At 38.2% G+C, this 21,395-nt stretch overlaps 3 protein-coding genes across 14 annotated transcripts in view; 1 reads left to right on the forward strand and 2 right to left on the reverse strand.

Annotated features, from left to right (window-relative positions):
• The window catches only part of LOC139111861 (protein amalgam), a 159,361-nt gene that overhangs the window by 44,991 nt on the left and 92,975 nt on the right, over positions 1-21,395 (forward strand). The window lies entirely within an intron of this gene.
• Positions 1-21,395, reverse strand: part of LOC139111863 (uncharacterized) — a 150,000-nt gene that overhangs the window by 41,769 nt on the left and 86,836 nt on the right. The window lies entirely within an intron of this gene.
• Positions 105-6,116, reverse strand: LOC139111858 (uncharacterized). Of its 3 annotated transcripts, none has more exons than XM_070672418.1 (6): positions 5,801-6,116; positions 3,749-4,005; positions 3,395-3,661; positions 2,605-2,735; positions 2,329-2,494; positions 105-2,161 (listed from the first exon to the last, which is right to left on the reverse strand). In XM_070672418.1, the coding sequence occupies exons 2-6, from the start codon at positions 4,001-4,003 to the stop codon at positions 1,763-1,765; spliced, it is 1,218 nt and encodes a 405-aa protein (XP_070528519.1). In that variant the 5' UTR covers positions 4,004-4,005; positions 5,801-6,116; the 3' UTR covers positions 105-1,762. The 3 variants fall into 3 exon arrangements, with proteins under 3 accessions (XP_070528519.1, XP_070528520.1, XP_070528518.1); XM_070672419.1 differs by lacking the exon at positions 5,801-6,116 and adding an exon at positions 5,400-5,791; XM_070672417.1 differs by lacking the exon at positions 5,801-6,116 and having other exon boundaries at positions 3,749-5,365.

The following is a 21,395-nucleotide window of genomic DNA, read 5'->3' on the forward strand; positions in this document are numbered from 1 at the left end:
AAAGGGAAAGTTGACGTATCGTACATGAGCAATTTTACGATGTGTTGATATATTTTATTTGAATTGGGAAAAAAAAAGAAACGAATTACGCGAAAGTAATTAAATTGAAGCAAAACTTATTTTAATTTAATTCGAAAATTCAGCCGCAACATTTTCGACGTAGACAGTTATAATCAGTGCAACATTGGACAATGTTTTACTTCAATATTTATTTAAACCATCGATCCGGAGGTAATCGATAAATACATGCATTACGATTACATTTGCTAAATCGGGCTTCCAATTGAATTTGCTACTACGTTATAATCTAATAATCTATTGGGATATTACTGTTCTTGTGAAATCAAAATCGACATCTATTGATGCGTAGTTCCAATTGCCGCGTTGAGACATGGGGTTTGCAAACGCCAATTGCTCGTTAGTAACATGTGCAATCAATATGATCAGATTCTATTCTGCAATTTCAATTTGACTCACTTCATACTCTACTTTTCATCTTCTATTTGTCATATTATTTTATCTTCTACGTACTTAACATTAAATAAAAAGTTATTAAGTGTATGTGTACGTTATCAGATCTTGGGGTTTTTTTTTTATGGTATAGACAAAAATATTTGAGCCAATATATTTTTGAATAATTGTTAGAAAATAGTAATTAATTTTTTATAATCTTTTTGATGACAAAATTATCTGAGTTCGTCAACTATTTAATTTTAACGAAACTATACTACATTTATTCATATTCATATTAACCATGCGATCTCTCTCTGGAAATTTCACTCGATTACGTTCGTAAAATAATGACTTCCTACTATTTATTTCATAAAATACCATAAGTAACTGGAGTCATTGTTCAGCCACAACAAAGATTAATTATTCGGTAGTGCATTTAACGTATACCATAACATCGATATCATTTTCAACATCAGCACGAATGATAATTATTCGATTCTCTCTAAAATCGACGTGAATTATAAGCCAAATCTCGTTAAAACATTCATAATCCGCTTGTGCTGTTGTCTTTTGTTCTAACGCAACGTATATGTACAAGTATCGTTGACTCGTTCCATTTTTTAAATCTTAATCTCACAAACAAATTTTTTATCTTGTTAAAATTCTTTTTCTGCAACAAATGTTTTATCTAGAGTAACGCAATTAATCCATAAAATAGATATATGCCACGGCACAGCGTGTCCAACAGCAATTTCATTTCTACTTCTTTGTTTTTTGCATCTTGTTATTTTGCTTTCGCGAAACGGCCAACACGCACGCAAAACTATGTCGCGTAAATTCATTCAAAATCAGAATTAATCCGCGAGAAACGTTATGAAAGTTTAGTTTAAGTCTAAATTTATTTGTCACAAAGATATATGCGAAGCGGTAATTATATATTAGAGATCTAAATAATTTATGCCTTTATTAATACTGGATATAATTTATGTTTGTATTAATTTGTTACGTTTTAGTTTATAGTACCTACAATGTAAAAATAGTCAACTTTTATAAAATTTTCTTACTTTTTAATAAAAATGCCGACTAATAATTCTGATATATTATTAAAAATACGCATTTAATTTAACACGTTTAATAAAATTAATTTCTTGTACTAAAAAATATGTTATGTCGACTTTACGATGTTTTCTTCGTTAAACGAAGTTCATAACATATCGTGTCAGTGTTACTAATTTACATAGTTATATTTACTGCTGTGCTTTTTTTTATATTATTTTTTCTATCATTTTATTAATAGATTAAATGTGCATTAAAGGTCAAGTAGTCCTATCTCGTCGTACTGTAAAAGTCTTTTACTCATCAACTTTTTGTAATTTTCACTCTTTAAACCTGGATTTACGAATGTGCCAGAGCTCATGATTTCATCTAAATCTTTCGCCTCAGTCTTACAGCACAGTACGATCGGTAAAACTGTAAAGGACGCTATCATTCCGTAACTAGCTCTTTCTTTTAACATAGCATTCAGTTTCTCCATAGTGGGTGGCTGCGTCTTGCAACCTAATTGCTTCATTGTCGCCGATAGCGTGCTAAGGTATTCGTTTAACAGAACGCTTTTCTTGTTTTCAATAACATCCGGAGAAGGGCTAGTACTAAGAAAATAGAGAAGATCGATTGCCGGAGATGTGTAAAGACATAGTTGAAAGTCCACCTGTAATATCAAACGAACTCTTTCGAACGGTCACGATCTTTTGAGTCCTCGGCAATTGAATTGGACACGAAATCCATGCCGCGGGGTAAAGAAAAAAAATTTTTACGTTCCGCGAAAAAAGCGCGACTCGTGTTTAGGAATTATTTTACTTATTCGATGATACTCACACAAATGTGCTGAATAGGTTTGCCATCGCTGTCGTATTTGAACAACATATTGTTCACCCAAAAATCACCGTGATTAATAACATTGAAATCGTGTTCGGAGAACTTGTTTGCGTCCGTTCCTATTTTATATATGTGATCGGAGAGTTTAAGAATTTTTTCCGCATATCTATAATAAAAATCACATCACATAAAATTGATTAAAACTGCGTTTGAAGCACGAATATGTGCTACAAATTCTGTATCTGTATATTATATTAATATGCTTGTAAATTTTACTTTTCCATTCCCGGCCAAGTTGCAACCTCGTCTCCTAAAGCTTTAACGCCCATAACGAAAAAATTTTGCAAGTCTTGCGGCTGCCCTTCGCTAAACATTCCTTTCGCGTACATCTCTTTTTGCTTTGGTTCCTAGACATTGAGATACTTTCATTAAAGAGAGATATTTTATTTTTATTAAGAAAAATTGTTAATGAATTATTACGTGTTACGATTTTTTTTTAATGCAAGTTTTAATATATTATAGTTATAAGTTTCGTGAAAGATACTTTTTTAAACTGGCTTTCTTGGCTAAACTCCGAGGCACGTGACGCAATAAAGGATAATAAAGGATATTGGGTTTTGGTTAAAACGGTTATTCTCCGCTAGGCGTTTCTGCTGGATCATTCCCCGTGTAGTTTCGAACTCCCATTTGACTATACAAAATCGCTGCGGTTTATGGTAACCATTATGCCCCACGCATTATTACAACGTACATATCTAGCGTAGCATTAGAGTTTAGGACTACACTGATATTTATCTCGGATTCAGTTAATGTAACAATTGTTTATGAACATAATAATTTTCCTTGATCTTAGTACAATTCTATTTTAATTTTTATAAACCCTTTTTGATATTATTATATTGAGTAATTATTAATAATTTACTTGCAATCTTAAATGTATTATATGAGAAATTCATAGTCTTTTTTTTTTTCTTTCTTAAACTTTAAATTTAATTTTAAAATTCGTGTGACTGATCTAAATTCTTGTCGTAATAAAAGGTTAAAATTAGGTCACGTAACGATTTACCTTTTCGCATAAGGCTACAGAAGCTGCATGAAACCTAGCTAGTCCGTGAAGAGCCATTATTGAATGAGTTAGATCGAGACCGGATAATCGATCAGCCATCCGGAAACCGAGAGGTGCAAGATCTTCAATTATTAAAAGTGTTGGATTTTTTTGGGCATGCAGCCCTTTCGCGCTTACAAGATGTTTAGGCCCTAACAGCTCATTCATTTTATTTAGGGTATGCGACATCATCGATATTTCAACGTCAAAGATACCTGATTGTTCGACCTGTAGAAAATTTATACAAAGTTAGCTAATAATCTATTTTACGATTTATCTTATTAGAAATATATTGTAGTAATTTAATAAACTTGCAAGATCCTGACGAACGCCTTCGTTCAAAGGCGATACTTTGGCAATGATTGATTTCTTTTCGGTAATTTTATGGCCGCCTTGGTCACGCGAAAATTCGACAGTAATCCTGATCATGTCGCTAGTGTAGTTGTCACCTTTAGCAGTAGCCGGTTTCGAGAATATATCGATCACCTGGATCGAGTTGTCGCCTTCCGACTTTCGCAGGATCTTCTCTACGAAGCATAGATTCAGCCATGTCTGTGTCTCTAGGGCCATTTCTGAAATTGGAATTGGAATTGGAGAATTTCCTCGACAAATCATTGTTCTTCCCGCCGTGTCACGAAACGCGAAAACGATTCTTTACGATAACTTATTGTTCGCGGCGAGATTTATCACGTTTTCTTTCTCTCTTTTTCGGCCGAATCTCCGCTCATTCCAGCTTTTCCACCCTTTCTTCGTCGCGCCCCTTCCGTCGGTTTTTTTTTCTTTTTTTTTTCTTCCTTCGCTTGCTTTAACGTCGTTTCGTTCTCCGTGTCCGTCGATATTCAAGACGGACGCATTCTCCTACGTTTGAAATCGCTGTTTCAATTAAGAGCGTAATGGGAAGCCGCTTTTCCCTTTTCCCTTTTTGGCCAACGGGGCATACGTACGTTCCGCGTTGAGATCCCGTCGAACGTGATCGAGTTGCGGTATTTGCGAGAAATTTACGACGCGTCTGGCGCGCCGCGATCGCGTACGTACTTGTGGTCGAATGACGCCGACCATATTTCACCTTGATGAGTTTTCTCAGAAATGTTTTCCGCGGTTTCCTTAGAATCAAATCCTTCCGCGGTTACATAGGCGTTTAATGACTAAAGTAATAAAAATACATTTAATTTTAATAATCTATAAATAACTTATAATTTCAAAGATCCAAGTAAGAAAACTGTAATGTCTTTCATTTTCACTTGTTTTTTTTTCTTACACAATTTTGATATGCTTAAATTATCTAATATTTTCTATTGTGAAAATTGACGTTAATAAGCAGTTGAAACTTTTTATCTAGAAATAATTGATTGTTAAGAAGTTACGTAACCGCGTGTGCTATGATTGTATAATGTACGATTAGTTGCGGAAAAATCTTTGCGCTATTAAAAAAGATGAACCTAACTTTTTCACGTTGAAGACAATTAATATCATCGAGTAAAAAATCAATATTTTACATTTTGCTGATTTTTTTTTTATGTATTACTTTTTATACGTTTATTAGAAATACTAAATTTTTTTTTTTTTTAATACCAATGACAAATAAATGTGTTAATAATAAGTCTGAATAAGAATTTATGATAATATTTTAGTGCGCATTAAAACATCGGGTAAAAGTCGATTTTCTCGTTTCGTATCCTATATGTGTAACTTATTCAGTGATAAGATAAATGAAAAATGTTTTAACTAAACTTCTAATCAATCTTGTAGCGATTTCGTTTATCTTATAATGTTGGACAAAATTGCAATTTATATTTTTCGTTATTACGTAAAAATATTTATTAATATTTATTACTATGTTAATATGTTGTTGATTTTAGTTAATTCTTTAAAACGACTATAATATTATTTCAATCAATCTGTTTGTTACTTAAATCTCTTTTTTTTTTTTTTTTTCTTTTTCTTTTTTCTCGAGAACACGACTTACAGTTGTCAGACAAATTGCATGGAATAAACTTGATAATAACCAATGTACACATGTGTAAATCACTTGTTTTCGATTTCATTAGTTTACTTATTTATATTTAACGCTCACTTCACTGCGCCTTATCGCATCACCAGCCGTGAAATAGTGCACTCGGAATAAAAATGACAGAATTTATTTATATCTATATCAGTGTTAAAAAATTTTTTTTTTTTTTTTTTACTTTCTCGCGTGAGATTGCGGGCACTGTAAATAATATCTGTCACGAACATTACATCTAGTGATCTGCCTGGTCACTCTTTATACCGCCGGACTTCTTGATTTATTCTGATCTTTAGATACCGTGGTTGACATTAATTTATTAATTGTCGATATATCCTTCAATAAGTTTTCTGATCACTAACCTAAGTGAAATAACGGAGCGATGATAAGACCGACGGTACCCGTACGTTCATAAACTGAATGTAACGAGCGGCTAGAAGCGTGCTTTTATCATCCCGATACCGAGACGCGAGAGGGGTTTATGTCATTAAACAGACTGACACGTTTAAATTACAAACGAGTATCTATTACACGGTGAACAAGCAATACATTGCAAGTGAACCAGATTTTATATAGATAAGGATGCTGCACGAAATTCATCAGATTTCGAGGATGTACGATTTCCAAAATTAATTCATGCATTATTCGCAGTGGTCCATAATGCCGCCATCCTAAACTTGAATAATTTTTCTCAACGGCGAGAATATAGCGGAATTATTCACGAAGGTCGTCTATTATAGGCGTTATCTCGGGATATGAAATTCATATGTGATATTTAAAGAGAAAAAAAAGAAAAAAATATCTCTCTGGTTCTCGCTGCATCAGTATATGCATCTCGGTTAATATATAAAACGTGCTGCTCTTTTGTAGAAAGGATGATGAAACGATTTGAATATCGATAATCGTATATTATCCGCTCATCTACTCCATATAATAATTGACCAATTATAGCAGAATTACTAATACATGTCTGTATTAAAGTTTCACAACTATGAGATCTTTATATAATATTTATTAAAGAATTTTATCTTAACGATATGTATGTATATAGATGCAGATTAAAATGAAATGAGTGGTATAAAGAGAAAGACCGTAATAGATTATGTTAAATAATTATTTGCACGCGCATAATGAATAAGCTATGCAGTCTGCATTTAACTTTTTTTTTTTTACGCAATCTCTAGACTCTTTATGTAACAAACAATATTTTGTCATCTAACAATTTGCACGAATTGTCTCTTGTTCAGGAAGTTAATTGGCTCAGTTATAAAGTTGCACTGTAAACATTACGACATCTGTGCAAGTCATCGTTTTCCATCACGCGTCTCTTAGGATTATATCATTTTACTTGATTTGCTGGCGTAATCAACGTGGCATTGGTATGATAAAAAAAAAAAGTTTAACGGTGACGCAATAAGTGGAAATTTATCTGGTTAGTGATAGTAGTATTTAGACGAAATTAACGTTGAATTATTTTAAAGTACGATGCAATTTTCACATATATTTTAAAATATTTGTTTTCACTTGCGCGTATTCATTTTCATGCCGAATATTGTAGTATCTAATTGTAACATGTATATCCAACGAATAGTTTCGATCTTTGAATTAAAAAAATTACGGGATTCTTTATTAACAACAATGCTAGGTTAATGAACTTTAAATATCGATCGAGTTATTAGGAGAAATAAAATTGGTACATTTTGTGTTGTCAAATTTAAATTTTGTAACAGAACTTTATCAGCGCAGTTATTTTAGAATAAATGTTAATTGTTAAAGATTCATAGTAAATCTCTCGCGACTGTACGAAATTCTTGCATGCATTTTGTAAGCCCGTTCAATAACGATGATTTTTTTATGAATTGATTAATTCTCAGGCAAAGCCGATAAGTATCGATTGAATCGTTAATGGCCAACGACTGAAATTATATACTCGGCCGCGATTCTGAAGTATCGGCGCGCTCGCAGTCGCACGCGATTTATTTATATGAACCGATTAAACGAAATGGACCGCTCGTCGGTAGTTTTCAATTACATTATTCAGCGATCACGCGCGGTGCGCGAAACATATCGGCCACCGTAGCCGTCCAAAATTCTAATTGCGTGCAATATTGCACGCGCGTTTATACGCGCGGGCGGAATAGGAAAATGACAGGAATTTCAGGCATGTTCGTGCAAATTAGATATTGCGATGCGCAGCTGCACCAATCAAGCATTACCGGTGCAACTTAGTTGCGACATACCGTTTTCACTAATTATAAATTTTAATATAATATAATGCGGTCTTCAAATTAGCACGGATTTTTAATCACGTCGACTGAAACGAAAACGTATAACTGCGGCGAATTAATGTCTCGAAGCTATCTCGAGGCAGCCGCACGTGTGTTATTCAATACGTTACGTCATTGAAAAATATTGTGCATTCATTCCACGTAGACTTGCGAGTTTATTTGTCTAACGATTATTTGAATATCCGCGACGAAGTGATGATACTGCTTCTGAGATATAAATTGTCTTTATCATAGTGAAGGGCAAATGTATGAACGTGCAAAATGATTTAACAGTTTAACCGTGTTCGTTTACACAATTCTCAATGGCGTTCAAATTGCAATACCGTCTACCAGTACATTCATCTTTCTATTGGCAAAGTAATGAAAGATCCGACGTAATGATATCTGCTTCAGTCTATTATAGATAAGAAACAATGATATCGGCTGTAATACGATAATTGATCTCAGTGGATCCAGAGGTATAATTCTTTTATTAGAACTTTATTAAAATTATCTCACTGTGTGAAGATTCCTTTAAACAGAAATTAAAAAGAAAAAAAGTCAACGTTATTTCAGTTATAACTGAATAAATCGGTACTTAGAATTTTTAACTTGCATAATATGAAGTAATGAAATACTCGGCAAATGTTATATCATGAAATATTATGAAATAAATTTTTTTGATATTGCATACCGTTACAAAAATAATTATTTGATAATGATCTTTTATTGATCCGTTACAATATGGGAAGATACCTACAATATCCCTGATTAGATAAAACGATACCAATTGACTGTTTGACCTTAATGATATACTTGATCTAAATTATAGTATCTGCTTATCGTCAGCCAAGATTAATTTTACAAACACGTACATTTCTATCCATAAATTTCACGAGATGAAAAAAAATTACGTTGCATGCTTTGTGTTGATTTACACAAGGAACATATATACTTTGCCTTAGCGTTGTGTACATAGGATTTATCTAATAACGCACTTTAAGCCCGTAATAGAAAAACAAATTTCGATGAGAAAACTCATCGTTGTAATTAAATATAATTTTACCATAAAGTAGCCATTGAATAATTTTAAATAATAAATCTAATGTAAGATATTTTTACTAAAATAATAATTAATCTATATACATTTTGTTTTCACTTAATATTTTAACGTAAGTGCTGCTCCCCGTCTCGGTGATATTTATATTACCGTTGAATATTTATACGTGTTGTAAAAAAGTTGCGTAAAATTAAATTTTTTCTTTTTTTTAAAGACTGATTCTGAATTCGAAAACTAAGTGAAAGAGTTAATTTCAGCAATAAGTTTGACGTTGTATCATCTAACTTCAATAAAAAAATATTAAAAAATGGGAGGGACAAAATTATTGGCACGTCGCAACTCCATGAATTAAAATAGTTCGATTTTAAGATGAATATATGATTTTTGTCAAAGCTGGAAAGTCGGGAATAGGTTTTATTTTTTTTTCTTTTTTTTTCATGGCGTTGTACGTTTCCATTACGTACTGCGAGACTATCGTTTTCAACGAAATAACCGGCGTATACATTTTTTAGTTTCCAACGTTACTCACGTCGTTCATGACGCTTACATGTGCGGCTACCTGTCTGGACTCAATTTGCGAAATGCCACGCGACGCGTTTCGATGTTCAAATATCAATATAAGTTTCGTTAAGTCGTTGCAAAATACGGACCACGGCGAAGTACTCGGACTGAATGCAGTCGTTATGTTCCCACTGTGCTCGCTTTATCCATCCCCGGCGGCGCTCTTTCGCAACCCTTCATGGAATACCCCGTTCCACGAACACTCCTGCCATTCGCTCCTCGTTCGAAACAATTGTATGGCGTAGGAGACGAGGAGAGCTAAAAGATAGTCGGACACTAGCCTTCCGTAAGAACCTCCTTCGAATAAAGTGACAATTTCCAATGTTGCCTGAATCCTCGGCACAGAGCGGCTCCGGGGCGAATCACAGGATAATCCCGAGCAACGTCCCCTCCAATATCGGTTCTACAAGCGACGGCACTTCTTCTAATGGAGCCCGTGTCTGCAATGCATTTATGTTTACTGCGATTGCAGCCGCCTCTTACGTTTATTTCCGTTAAGCGCCGATTGAAAAGGTTTGCATGATTGATCTTACGATGGATTTCCCGAGGAACAGTTACCCGCGAAAGGCAATCTCACCTTAATTCCGATCGAATCGCCTAGCGTTCTTTACCTTGCCGCGGCTGTTAATAGCACGAGCACTAATTTTTCCCGCTGTAAATAATATTAGGAAAATACGCACAAATAATATCGCAGATGTTAGCCGCGGAAACCAGAATCAAGTTCAATTTTTCTTGATATCCTTCTCTTTTAATTTATGGGATATTAAATTCAATTAATCCTACTTTTTTTATATCATTTACTTTTGACTCTGCGCATAATTCTGCGCTTTATAGTTTTATGAATAAGACAACTGTGACAGAAATAATTTTATTTTAGACGAATTTATTTGCGCCGGAAGTTTTACTTTAGAGCGCACAATATTTTGTTTATGTAATATTTTTGCAGCGGCAAAAAATTACACATAAAATATGGTTGACATGTAACATAAAACGCATGAAATAAACCTCTCACCGCGGCAATTTCGAGTCATAAATAACACCGTAAAATCCTATAGCAAAACGTGAAATTTTTCATTAAAAAAAGAAAAAAAATTTATATTACATTACTGCGTGTTATGCACAGAACTGATACGAATCGTACACGTGATGGAAGCACAATATACTTCTATTATTCTGCATGTGTCCGTTGATAAGCGTGAACGCGGGAACTAAAAAATACATTTGTAAAAGATGCATCTTCGAAGCCACGAGATCGCGACGATGGAAATTTCGTTACGTGGTTTTATAAAGTTTCAAAAAAAAAAAAAAAAATTGTAATAGCCGCGAAATACGAAGCCATTTCTCGATTTCTCTTTTTTGTTTTAAAAACTTTACTCGAGAGAACGATTCCGTATTCGTTGTTGCGCTTCTCTTTTTTGGAAAGGTTAATGCAACCTTTCCGCTTTATCTACGCGAAGTCTTCAGACAAAAGGGAATGACCGAGACGAAAATGAAACGTTTTTGGAACCAGTCGATTTCACGACAGCTCTCGCAATTTCCTTGATCTCCTTATCGAGAAATTCATCTTTCGGAGATGATCGTATCGAATCGAAAGGTTATCTCGAACCAAAAATCGCGTTTGTATTCCATCAACCAGAACACCGATGCTGTGACGCATGCAGCGAGTTGCCTTTTCATGCGGGAGAAACAATAGGTATCGGCATTCGTAATTTTTTTTTTAAATCTATTACATCAACGTTGAGATAATCACGATTGATTGATCCACCAAGGCGAATGAAGTTCAAATAAAGTGATGTAGCAAAGCTATAATAAACTTAAAACGTAATTTATATTGAATAACCGACGTTGACTTGACGTGATTAACGACAATCGATTTTACATGATTGATGCTGTAGAAGTTTTTAAATATTTCGTTTTTAAAATAAGTCGATAAACAAGAAGGTACGCGTCGCAATCGTAAATTCATAAGTATGAGCAGTTAAATTATTTAAATGAGAAAAAAAAAGGAAAAAGAAAAATACAGAGAATTACGTTCGTCTCTAATATTCTTTCGAGCTTTCACGACTGTTGAGATTTACTGCAATTGCCGATACTAATGATCGTATTGTCGAAGTCGCCGTGTAATTCGGCGATGTCACTCGGAAATTATGCGTATTGCGGGACACGACGTGTCGTTCAGATATCGTCGATTGGTGCCGGAGAACTTGGCTCGGCGAGCAAATGGCGTTCTTAAGAGTCTCGCGAAGTGTTTGTAATGACTCTGCTGACTCCGGAGTATCTGGAAGTTGGCAGTAGATGTGTCCCCTGACCCATCTCGGTTATTGGAAGACGATAATGCAGCGATGCTCATCCAATTATTATCAATGAATGTCGTACCTAAGAGTCGCTCGCATCAGCTGAGCGATTTTTACACCTTGGTGAAAACGATCGTTAGGCTCTAGATAATCACTTGATGGCCGGTGATTAATTTCTCGTTAATGTCAAGCCGCAAGAAGAATTCCGTAAGGGTTTCTACCGATACCATAAAATTCTGTCGCCCCGGCATTGTTTTATGGAAAATTGCTCTTTAAATCTTTTAACAAAATTTTTTTTTAATACTTTTATGAAATTTTATTTAATAAACTTTAAATATTTAGTAAATAATCTAATGAAAAATTTGTTTCGATGCGTACGGTGAGCAAAAATAAAGACTAGGAAAGCGAGATTTACGGTTATCGTGCATGAGACCCCGTATAAGATGAAGATCAACGCGAATGATGTAAGCAAAGTCGCTTGGGGAATCCCGAACACGTCCACTTTGTATACGACCAAATTTATCAGGCCGAACCTAAATAAAGCCCGATCTCTCTGCAGAACAGGGAAGTCATATCACGCTTCGACCTTATGACCACGAAATCCCAATTCCCGAACCAGGAAATAGCATTGTTCCTGGCGGAGTCCGATCGGGAATTAAAGCTTTTTACCACGTGGTCGATAGTAATTCACATAGTTACCCGGAAATGCATTATTGAAAATTTAACTACGTGCAACAATATTTCCGGCTGTCGTCGATACAACTCGATATACCGTAATGGATTGCGAATAATTAAACAGTCATTAAATTAGTTGGCAATTATCCGTTTCCAACCTTTTTTCCCTCCCTCCCTTCGATTAATTACTTATACTAATTATTTGACAAGAGCGAGAATACTTCTTTTTACATATAAAGTTTTAATAAATTAAATACGATCTATTCGAACATTTAATACAATTACCGAGCGTTGTTTTATTCGACTCGAGTAACGCATTCGTTTCTTGCAAAGGCACGAGATCCTGTCGTCGGTAACGTAAACAAAAGAAGTGATAATCTCCGCGAAAATTTAGCACGCGAAGAAATCTTTTCGCGACAAGCTCGGCGTGCTCGCGCGAATGTCCAAATTTTGCTATCGCGCATCATCTCGCCTAGAGGTTTTGCGCCATTAGCGGCCGCGATTCGCCGGGCTTGAGCGAGGTAGGCGGGGGTTAAAAAGCTCTCGTGTCGAGGGTAAGTTCCAAACTTTCGCGATGAAGGGCATAAAGTTCTGGGAAGCGGGTAGGAAGCGTCGGTGATACCGGACTACAGTAACAATGAGATGCAGTGTAACTAAGCCCTTTTAAACCCCTCGCCTCCGTGTCCGACTACCGTCCTGCGCTTTTCTCCTCGCTCCGCCTTGCCCAGCGACGGTTGCACTTTCTCGAGCTTTCATTTAGGAAAACAATTGTGAAAGCATCGCGCGCGCCGAAAGAGCAAAGCGGCGCGCGACCTGAACGTTGGAAAAGTCCTCTCTCCCTCTAACTCATCGCGCCCTTGCATTCGCGCGCGCGTCATGAATACCTACCACCGCAGTGTAAACTCGCACTCGTAGATTCGTCCGTTGCAAAAGGATACTGTCGTCATTGTTTTATTTCGCGGCCGCGAAAACATGCTCGCGTTATGTATGGATTTCCTGCGGCGGATTAAAGTGCCCTTTGTTGTAAATCCAGAGACACAAGCCCGCGGTCGAGCGCGCCGGCCGGAATATCGACCGCGATTTATTATTTAAGTTCCCCAAAGTGCAATCAGTAATTCATAGGAAATGGAGATAAGTAACGTTAACGGGTAAATGTTGCGCGAGTGATTATGCTAGGCTTTGCAAATTTCGCGCCTATATTCGGACCGTATACAGAATGATTTTAAGTGCGCGAGCTTTAGGGAAATATGTAAGGAAGGCTTCAATTTAACATGTGCTTTTGCACAGTGCGCTTACTTCTTCAATATTCCTCTCGATGTTTAAATGCATTTTTTTTTAAAGATCTCCGCAGTTCTTCAACGTGAAATCAATATTCAGAAGCAATTTCTTTGTACGTCTTGTACATCGTAAAAACTGCAAAGGATTAAGGATTCTATTTTCCAATTTATTTAAACGAGACTAGTGATTCTGAATTAATTATTTAATATCTCGCGAAGGCGAAGTATCTCGAATCGCGTTCGATTTCTGCGTAAACAGAGGGCACAAAATATCAGTTGGTTGCATGCCGCGGCACTGTTATTTAAAATAACAATTGTAGAAACATCGCGTCGATAAAAAAAAAAAAAAAAAAAAAATAATAAAAAAAAGTGACACGTTGTTTGACACGAGAAATTCTTGCACGACGAACGTTCGCATGGCAGAAACTCGCCTTCGGTTACTGGCTCGTTGTGGAAACAACGCGCGTTTTCATTTTGGATGTCAGGAAGACATCCTAACCACCTTGTCGTGTCGCAGATCTCTCGCTAGGGAATCAAACTGCCCTGTCGCGTGAAGGAAACGCGGATGAATTTATTTCAACCTGGGAAAAGAAGTGTCGCGCGAACGTTCATGGAACATTGATATCGACGTTATGCAGCGGAACGTGCACGTGTGTGTCTCCTATTTACGATGTCTCTTGCGAGCGGTAGTAACATATTTTAGAGAAATGTTTGTTAGCATTTACGTAACTAATAATTGAGTTTTATAACTCTCCGCGGCATTACAATTTATTCATGTAATATTTTAATTTTTTTCCACATTAGTTGGCGATGTTAAATTCTTTTGTAGAAAAAAAAAAAAAAAAAAAAAGAAAAAAACTCTCGAATATGTCGTTGATATTATCCTAAAAAAATAATTTCACGTAGTTAAAGATGTGACGCAAGCTTTAATTAGCGAACCGTCTTGCATGCAAAAAGCTTAACTGCTTACGTCATGATTCGAGGAACGCCTCTATATTGACCTCTCGTATAAACTCTCGTCTCTGGCGGTTAACTCGCGTTAGAAACCAGAGTTTCGTCCGCTGTTGTCGGTTAGCCGAGACCTTCGACCGTCTTTCTCATTTGAACTGTATAATTGTACATTGAACGGACGGAGGATCCTCTAAGCTTCGGATTTCCACAAGCCACTGTATTTTCATCACGACTGTAGTACCCTGATTGCCGACGTTACTTGCAGCTTCACGTGAAGCTTCATATGTCTGCGCACACCCTCGAACGGAATATAATCGATCAGCCGTAAAAGACTCAAGTAAAAGCAATGCACCTAATCGTTACAAATGCACTTTGTGCTATTTCGCGATACCGAATATTAAAAAAAAAAATTTAGACACGATACCTAAGACTGAGATATTCTTGCGGATATCTGTTGAAAACGAGAACACTTATAATTAGAATCAACTGAAAATTTAACAAAGCGATACGGCCGAGCCGAAAATCTTAGGAACGCGCGCTCTCCGCGAATCTCCGCAAAGCTGGAATTTAAATTGCACGGTAAGCTCGCGGAAGAGCTTTTCCTACTATCGTTAAATGTAATTTGCATATTTCGTTTAAACGATGAACGACCCGATAGCGTGTTAAATCGGGCAAAGAGATAACATTCGCCTGTAAACACTTGGAGCATGAATGAGCCAGGTCCGCCGGGATAATAAAGGGCGTATGGGACAAAATTGTCCTTTAAACTGTACGACATTGTCGGGCGTATCTCGAGCGGCGGATTGCGCCCCGACGTTGGTATGCATCCTTCGCATATCGCTTATGCATTTCGGCTATCGAGTTTTCCCGATGATGCCCGGAACTTTGCTAGACCGGGTAATTAAGCGGCGCTTGACACGTACGGACGGGGGATGAAAATCCTATGCCGCTTATTTCGTCGCCTCCTGATACCACCTCTGACTACCGTGGGGCGCAGCTTAACGCTTTAATCTGTTCCACGTCGCGCAACTTCTCGCCCTCGGATTTTCGACGAAGAGACGATTACGGGGGGGTTTGAGCGACTGCGTGTTCGGAATAATAATTATTGTTGTTTAGCGAAGTCGTCGAAACGTGCCGTGGCATAGTAAAATCTTTCCCATTCCGTGGCCTTCTTTGTATATGGAGAAAGGGATATGGAAAACGAGATTCCGAAAGTTAAAGCATGCGAAAGATCAAAATTACTTCAACACGAGCATTTTTCTTTTTTTTTTCCCCCCGGAACAGAGAGATTTTTTTTCACTAATTTTCTACATTTACGTATCGTAAAATATATCTAATGCAAGTTAAATTATATTAAATGTAAAGTTTTGTAGAAAACTACTTTTAATACTGAGTGTGAGCGTAGCTTTAAAAAAAAAACAAACAAAAAAAATTAAAAAAACCAAAAAACTGAAAAAAAAAACGGAAGCGTAATGACGCTATTTTCTCGCACAGCAGATACGGTAAATGTTCAGAAACATGCGAGGGCGATATGCACGTGTATTCCAGTCGGCGATGCCGGCGCTGTACGAAACTGTGCCACTTCTGTTCGTTACAGCCTTACATAAAGCCGAGGGAAGACGCCTGCCTTTGTTGCGGGGAAACAACTTTTATATGTGCTGCCTGAGCGTGCAATAACGCCGTTTCCACTTACCGAGGGGGGCAGTCGGCACTTTACTGTAAAACGCGCGCTAAGTTCTACCGCGGCTAAATATCATTCCGCAAATCCGCCTTTCAACAAACGACAGATAACACGCCGTTGCGTTCTCGCGTCTTCCTCTCGCGCGCATTCCTTCGCGTTTCCACCATGAAAGCTGCCCAATAAGAAGTATCAGCGCGAAATAGTTTTCCTCGAGCTGTCAACGCGAAATATCTGCAAACCTCTAACATCGCGCATCTTTCGGCATACTTTTTTCGAAGAATTACGTAAGCTTCTTCGCTACGGAGCGAAACGTCGCGCGACTTAACGTAATAATATTATCGTCATCGAAACGCCAGCGCAGATTTATTTTATTTGCCGTCAGATTATTCAGCGAAGCGTAAGAAATAAGAGATTGCGTCGCGATCGGGAATTAGAAACTCTCGTATTCTCGGTAGCTTTTCTTTTTTCGAATCTTTTCTCGCGCAATGCTCATCGATCATCGTGCATGTCACGAACGTTAAACTTTCTTATCATTACGACGTGGTATTCCGGTTGATTGTAAATTACAAAAATAATTAGAATCGTAAAAAGAGAGACAGAGGGATTAGAGGGATCCAGGATTTACGAGCGGACGACCAGCCGGGCACACCGATTACAGGCCGTGTAGATACATAGAAAAAGGTATAAAAGTTTTCCGGTGATACTCCACGATCGATATCTCCATGCGTGCCGACGCGTCTTAAACCTCGGGCTGGCACAAGCCTCGTCGTAAACCACGGGCAAACATGTCTGCGAGCAAGTCGGTCTAAGCATCGTCGCGCGATGATGCACGCCACTGCTTTTACGGATGGCAAATCGCGAACAGTTTCTCTGATAATCGATGGAAACTATTCGCCGTTCATAGGCACCCACGGCTGATGTTGTCAGTAACTATGCGGCGTAGAAATTGAGCGAAATTAAACCAGATATTAACGCTGAAGCTCACTTCCGTCCGGTATTCCGTGGCGGATCCGACCGTTCGCGCTCCCAGCCGCGCTCGAAACTATTAGCTCCGGTATTCCGGCCGATCACCGATCTCACTCCGCGAGGGAATCTCATTTGATCTCGCGAACGTAAAAAAATCAAGACGTCTGGGCGCTCGGAGATAAAAATAATTATAAAAATCGCGAGCGAAAAAGTACACTTTATTATCGACTATTAAATGTATCGCACCGCGAGAATATTGTTAGACCGCGAGATTTTGTTTATCGGATATCGCTGGAGAGTCGGCTAAGGCCAAAGTATTCCCTCGGCTTTCGAAAATTTCAACGCACCCCGTTGCCCTTTATTCGCTCTGTCTATGAGACGATGAGATAATCGCGCGGATTCGCGAGGCGCGGGTTACACCGGGGTTAAGCCTTTAGGCGAGGCGAAATAGCTGAGCATTTTTACGCCCAGCGACGACTGAGGCGACGTTTCCTTTGAGAAACGCCCGAAAGAAAATGAGTAAATATAGGCGTCGGATCCCCCTTGCTTTTCCTTGCCCGCGGTTTCGCATCTGCCTGAAGAGTAAGCGTCTTTAGAAAATACCATCCTCCTCGACGGCCCTTCTTCTGTGCTTTTCACCACGCCTCTGGCGCTCTTGCCCTTTTTATGGGCACATCTTCGCTCGAAACAGCGCTAAAAAGAGGTATTCGTGGCTAACGTCGTTCACTTGCTTGGTTGAAAACCCGATTGGCGCTGAAATAGCGATCCTCCCCCGATGCTCGTTCGAGCAATCTAACCCTTTGAGAATCATGCAATTTTCTCATACCTAGTGTAAAGGAGCAACCTTTGCAGTTTACAGAAAAACGCCGGGGAAACTGATCTTAATTTGTATTTGTGATTCCTTTTCGTTGCATATATCCGTGAAGTGCTCAAAAGAAATATTTAACTCTTATCTGTATATGTGTATATGTAGAGTATTAATTTTTTTTTTTTTTTCTATTTCTTTTACGCACAAATTTCGTCGAATTTAAATATATGTAACAGTATTTCATTATAGAACTTATTATTACCTAATGCAATAATTATCATACTGTTGGAGTTCTGTCGTTTTCTCGAAGAAAACAGCGAAATATTCCGCTGCTAAACAGCTTGTCGTGTATCCTTCACGTTTTTTGTTCTTTGTTGAGAAATCCGTTTCCTTTCGCATGTCGAGGTAATCCGAAAGCAAGATCTTCCCGCCCATCTCTCCCACGCAAAAACCTACGCTAGGTGCTCTTGCGATTCGATGAACTAGACAGTCAAGACAAATATCCCCCGCTTCAAACCGGAAGAAGATATACGCTAGGCGTGACCGGTGAAAAGAAATGGCCGGAGATAAACGAGCGGTTATCGAGAAGCACGAAAAGAACATCGGGAGACGCGTGTCCCGCAGATAAATAAGAAATTACGTAAGCCGCGCGGGAAAGGGGTGAGGGTGTCGCGGAACTTTTTATGCTCATAAATAAGGAAAAAGCTTGCGTAATCGCAGGACCGCGACGGAATCAGATGGCTGTAAATTGTCTTAGTTGTAGTCGTTGCCGGGGCTGAAAGAGAAGGAGCGCTGGTTTGGGGACGGCCTGCGTCCGTCGTAAAAAGGGGAGAAACGGTTTAGGCGAGTTTTGCTTAATTTTTTTTCCTCCCCCCCCCTTCCCTTTTTTTTCTTTCTTTCACCGCGTGGAGGAGAAATCCAAGCTTGGGTTACAGGGGCAGACTACAGCTCGGACGTGTCTGCTGCAGTCGCAGCGGAAAAATACCGCAAAATATGGAACGAAGGTGTTTAGTTTCTCGAAATACACCTCCGCGCGACTCGCTTTGTGTGCGGAGAAAGCTAACTGATGGAGAGGTGTAACGAGTGTCGTCTTTTCCGTGGTTATTTGTGTATAAAAGTCATACCGACAAATTAATATCATGCGCAGTGCAACGTAGAATTAACGTGATATTATTAATTGTTGACTTAAATTTGTATTTTATAATTAATTGTATAAGTTTACACGGTCGAATTTATTTAATGTACACGCGTGTCAACTTTGTTATTATTATTACGATTAACGTAATTAATTTCCGACAAATTAAAATGTTTAATTTGAGATTGTGTAATGCTAGAGTTTATACAGTTTCTCTTTTAAAACAAAAGCCTCGTTCAGTTATAAAGAAAAATATTGTTTTACTTTCTTATCGAAATAGCGAAGTAAAACAAGTGAGAAAGGAGAATTAGGTTCACAAGCGTGTCGTTCGTGATTGAAAGACAATAAGAAGGTGATGAAAGCGTCAAGTTTCTCTCCTAGAAACGCAAGAAGATCCGTCTCAGAGTTTTACCCTTCTTAAGGTGTAATGACGTTATAGGAAGTTTGCCAAGTTCTGTTGTGTATCTTAAGTTGTATTCTTAATCAATGTTCCATTTTGTCCGAACCTTATGATTCAAAAATCCGTAACGTAGATAAATTTTATTACCTATATTTCGACGTAAAGCTCGAGCGTCTAAACGACGTGAGCTTAAAACTTTTCATTTAAAATATACGACAGAGAATGTTAGTTAAAAAAATTTACAAAGCATCTTTCGCGGCAAATTGACAACTACGAATACATCTTAAATACGTTGAAACTAGACGATATATTTTGATCACGTACGCAGCATCCGAAACGTTGATAGTTTATTCCCTTGACCGGCGGTAAGAAATATATGTGTATCAGAATATTTCTTGTGAATATCCCCTAAGATATATCTGTGATTCTCTCACGAAACGGTTTTCGGTGCGCCGAAAACGTGATTTGATACTTTCGTTTGTGAATAGTTAACGCGAACGTAAAGTTTCAAGAAAGTTTATTAGAGCGCATTCTGAAGAGTTGTTATTAATAACGTTGATTATTGGCGCGCAATATTTCTCAGTGGCCGCGTTAAATTATCGCGAGTCCTATTTGCAACGTATCCCCCAATGAGAAATGATCAGTTCTAGGAATGCCGCATCATGAGAAAGAAGTTAATATGAAGAAGCGCGCCGGGCGAAGAAGCTCCGCAAAATGTAATGGCGCAATTCACACGGTCTTTGCACAAACGACGATCATTCTTCTTCCGAAAGGCGCGCCTTTCATGCGCAACGACGTGTCCCGGCGATAAGAACCGGCATTCGCAGGAATTCATGAGCCGCGCTTCACGATGAACGAGCCTCGGATATGGGAAACGCGGGATCGAGGTATCAGGAAGAGTTCGCTCCCGCGGAATCGTTTGGTAACGCGGTCCAAGAACATTTCTCATTCCACCGGGTAACTCTTCGCCTCAAGGCGGATGATATTATCGCGGAAAAGGAAAAAATTATACGGCTAATCAAGAAGCGCGAGTGTCATTCCTCCGCTCGATGCATCAAGTCGAATCTTCTATGAAAAATGGACCTCGTTCGCGTAAGGCGCTTTCGGTCAATGACGTAACGCCCTCTCAATCGCGACGTCTTACCCGACTCTACTTTTGCTCCCAGCGCGTACTATTTTTTACAAATGCAACTTTAAATCGTCCACGATTTAAACAAAAAAAAAAAAAGACTGCGAGAAATTATATTAATAGTAAATATTTTTAATGTTATTGTCCGTGAAGAACTGCATAGAATTTTCTGTTTAAAAAACACGATGAAATGATTGCCGAAAGATGACGTAAATTCATTGTCGCGCGCGTAACACTTGGAGAGCGTTCATCGTTAATCGTAGAGACGAGATTCCGCTTCACGCGAAAATCTATTTCACGCAAATTTACGTGTAAAGTTCAGTATGGTCTAAAACGTGTTCTCCAATCGATTAGTCAATGAATATTCAATGTGGTTTCCACGTGAGGTTCGCGCGATTGCAGTTTCGTTCTACCGGCTTATCCCCAGATCTACGATCGTCGCGTAGCCCGTAACTTCGATAGTTATCCCGGGTATACGACGGCGACACAGAGAGGACTACTTCCGGTCCACACGGGGATTATACTCGCGCACCCCCCCGCGCGGTCGTCATCGCTCATAGAATTTTCATCGCGATCTTTCGGGCCGTTCTCACGGATATCCCGGACGGGTGAGAAAAATGCGAGGGGGCTCGGTAAATCGATGCGCTTGCATTAAATATCTTGGCACGGAGAGCAACCGTGGGCGAATAGTTCGGCACGTTCGTACGAATCGTTTTTCGTGGCGCCGGCTGATTTCTCACAGCAGCTCTCGTT

Source organism: Cardiocondyla obscurior, linkage group LG25 (genome assembly GCF_019399895.1).
Source record: "Cardiocondyla obscurior isolate alpha-2009 linkage group LG25, Cobs3.1, whole genome shotgun sequence".
NCBI classification, from domain to species: domain Eukaryota; kingdom Metazoa; phylum Arthropoda; class Insecta; order Hymenoptera; family Formicidae; genus Cardiocondyla; species Cardiocondyla obscurior.

Bases quoted from the DNA above. Each gene is read 5' to 3' on its own strand.
- LOC139111858 (XM_070672417.1), bottom strand. From the start codon at position 4,048: ATGATTTGTCGAGGAAATTCTCCAATTCCAATTCCAATTTCAGAAATG. The intron at 3,662-3,748 runs GCAAGTTTATTA...AATTTTCTACAG, and splicing joins AAGGCGTTCGTCAGGATCTT to GTCGAACAATCAGGTATCTT. The intron at 2,162-2,328 runs GTGAGTATCATC...TTGATATTACAG, and splicing joins AACCTATTCAGCACATTTGT to GTGGACTTTCAACTATGTCT.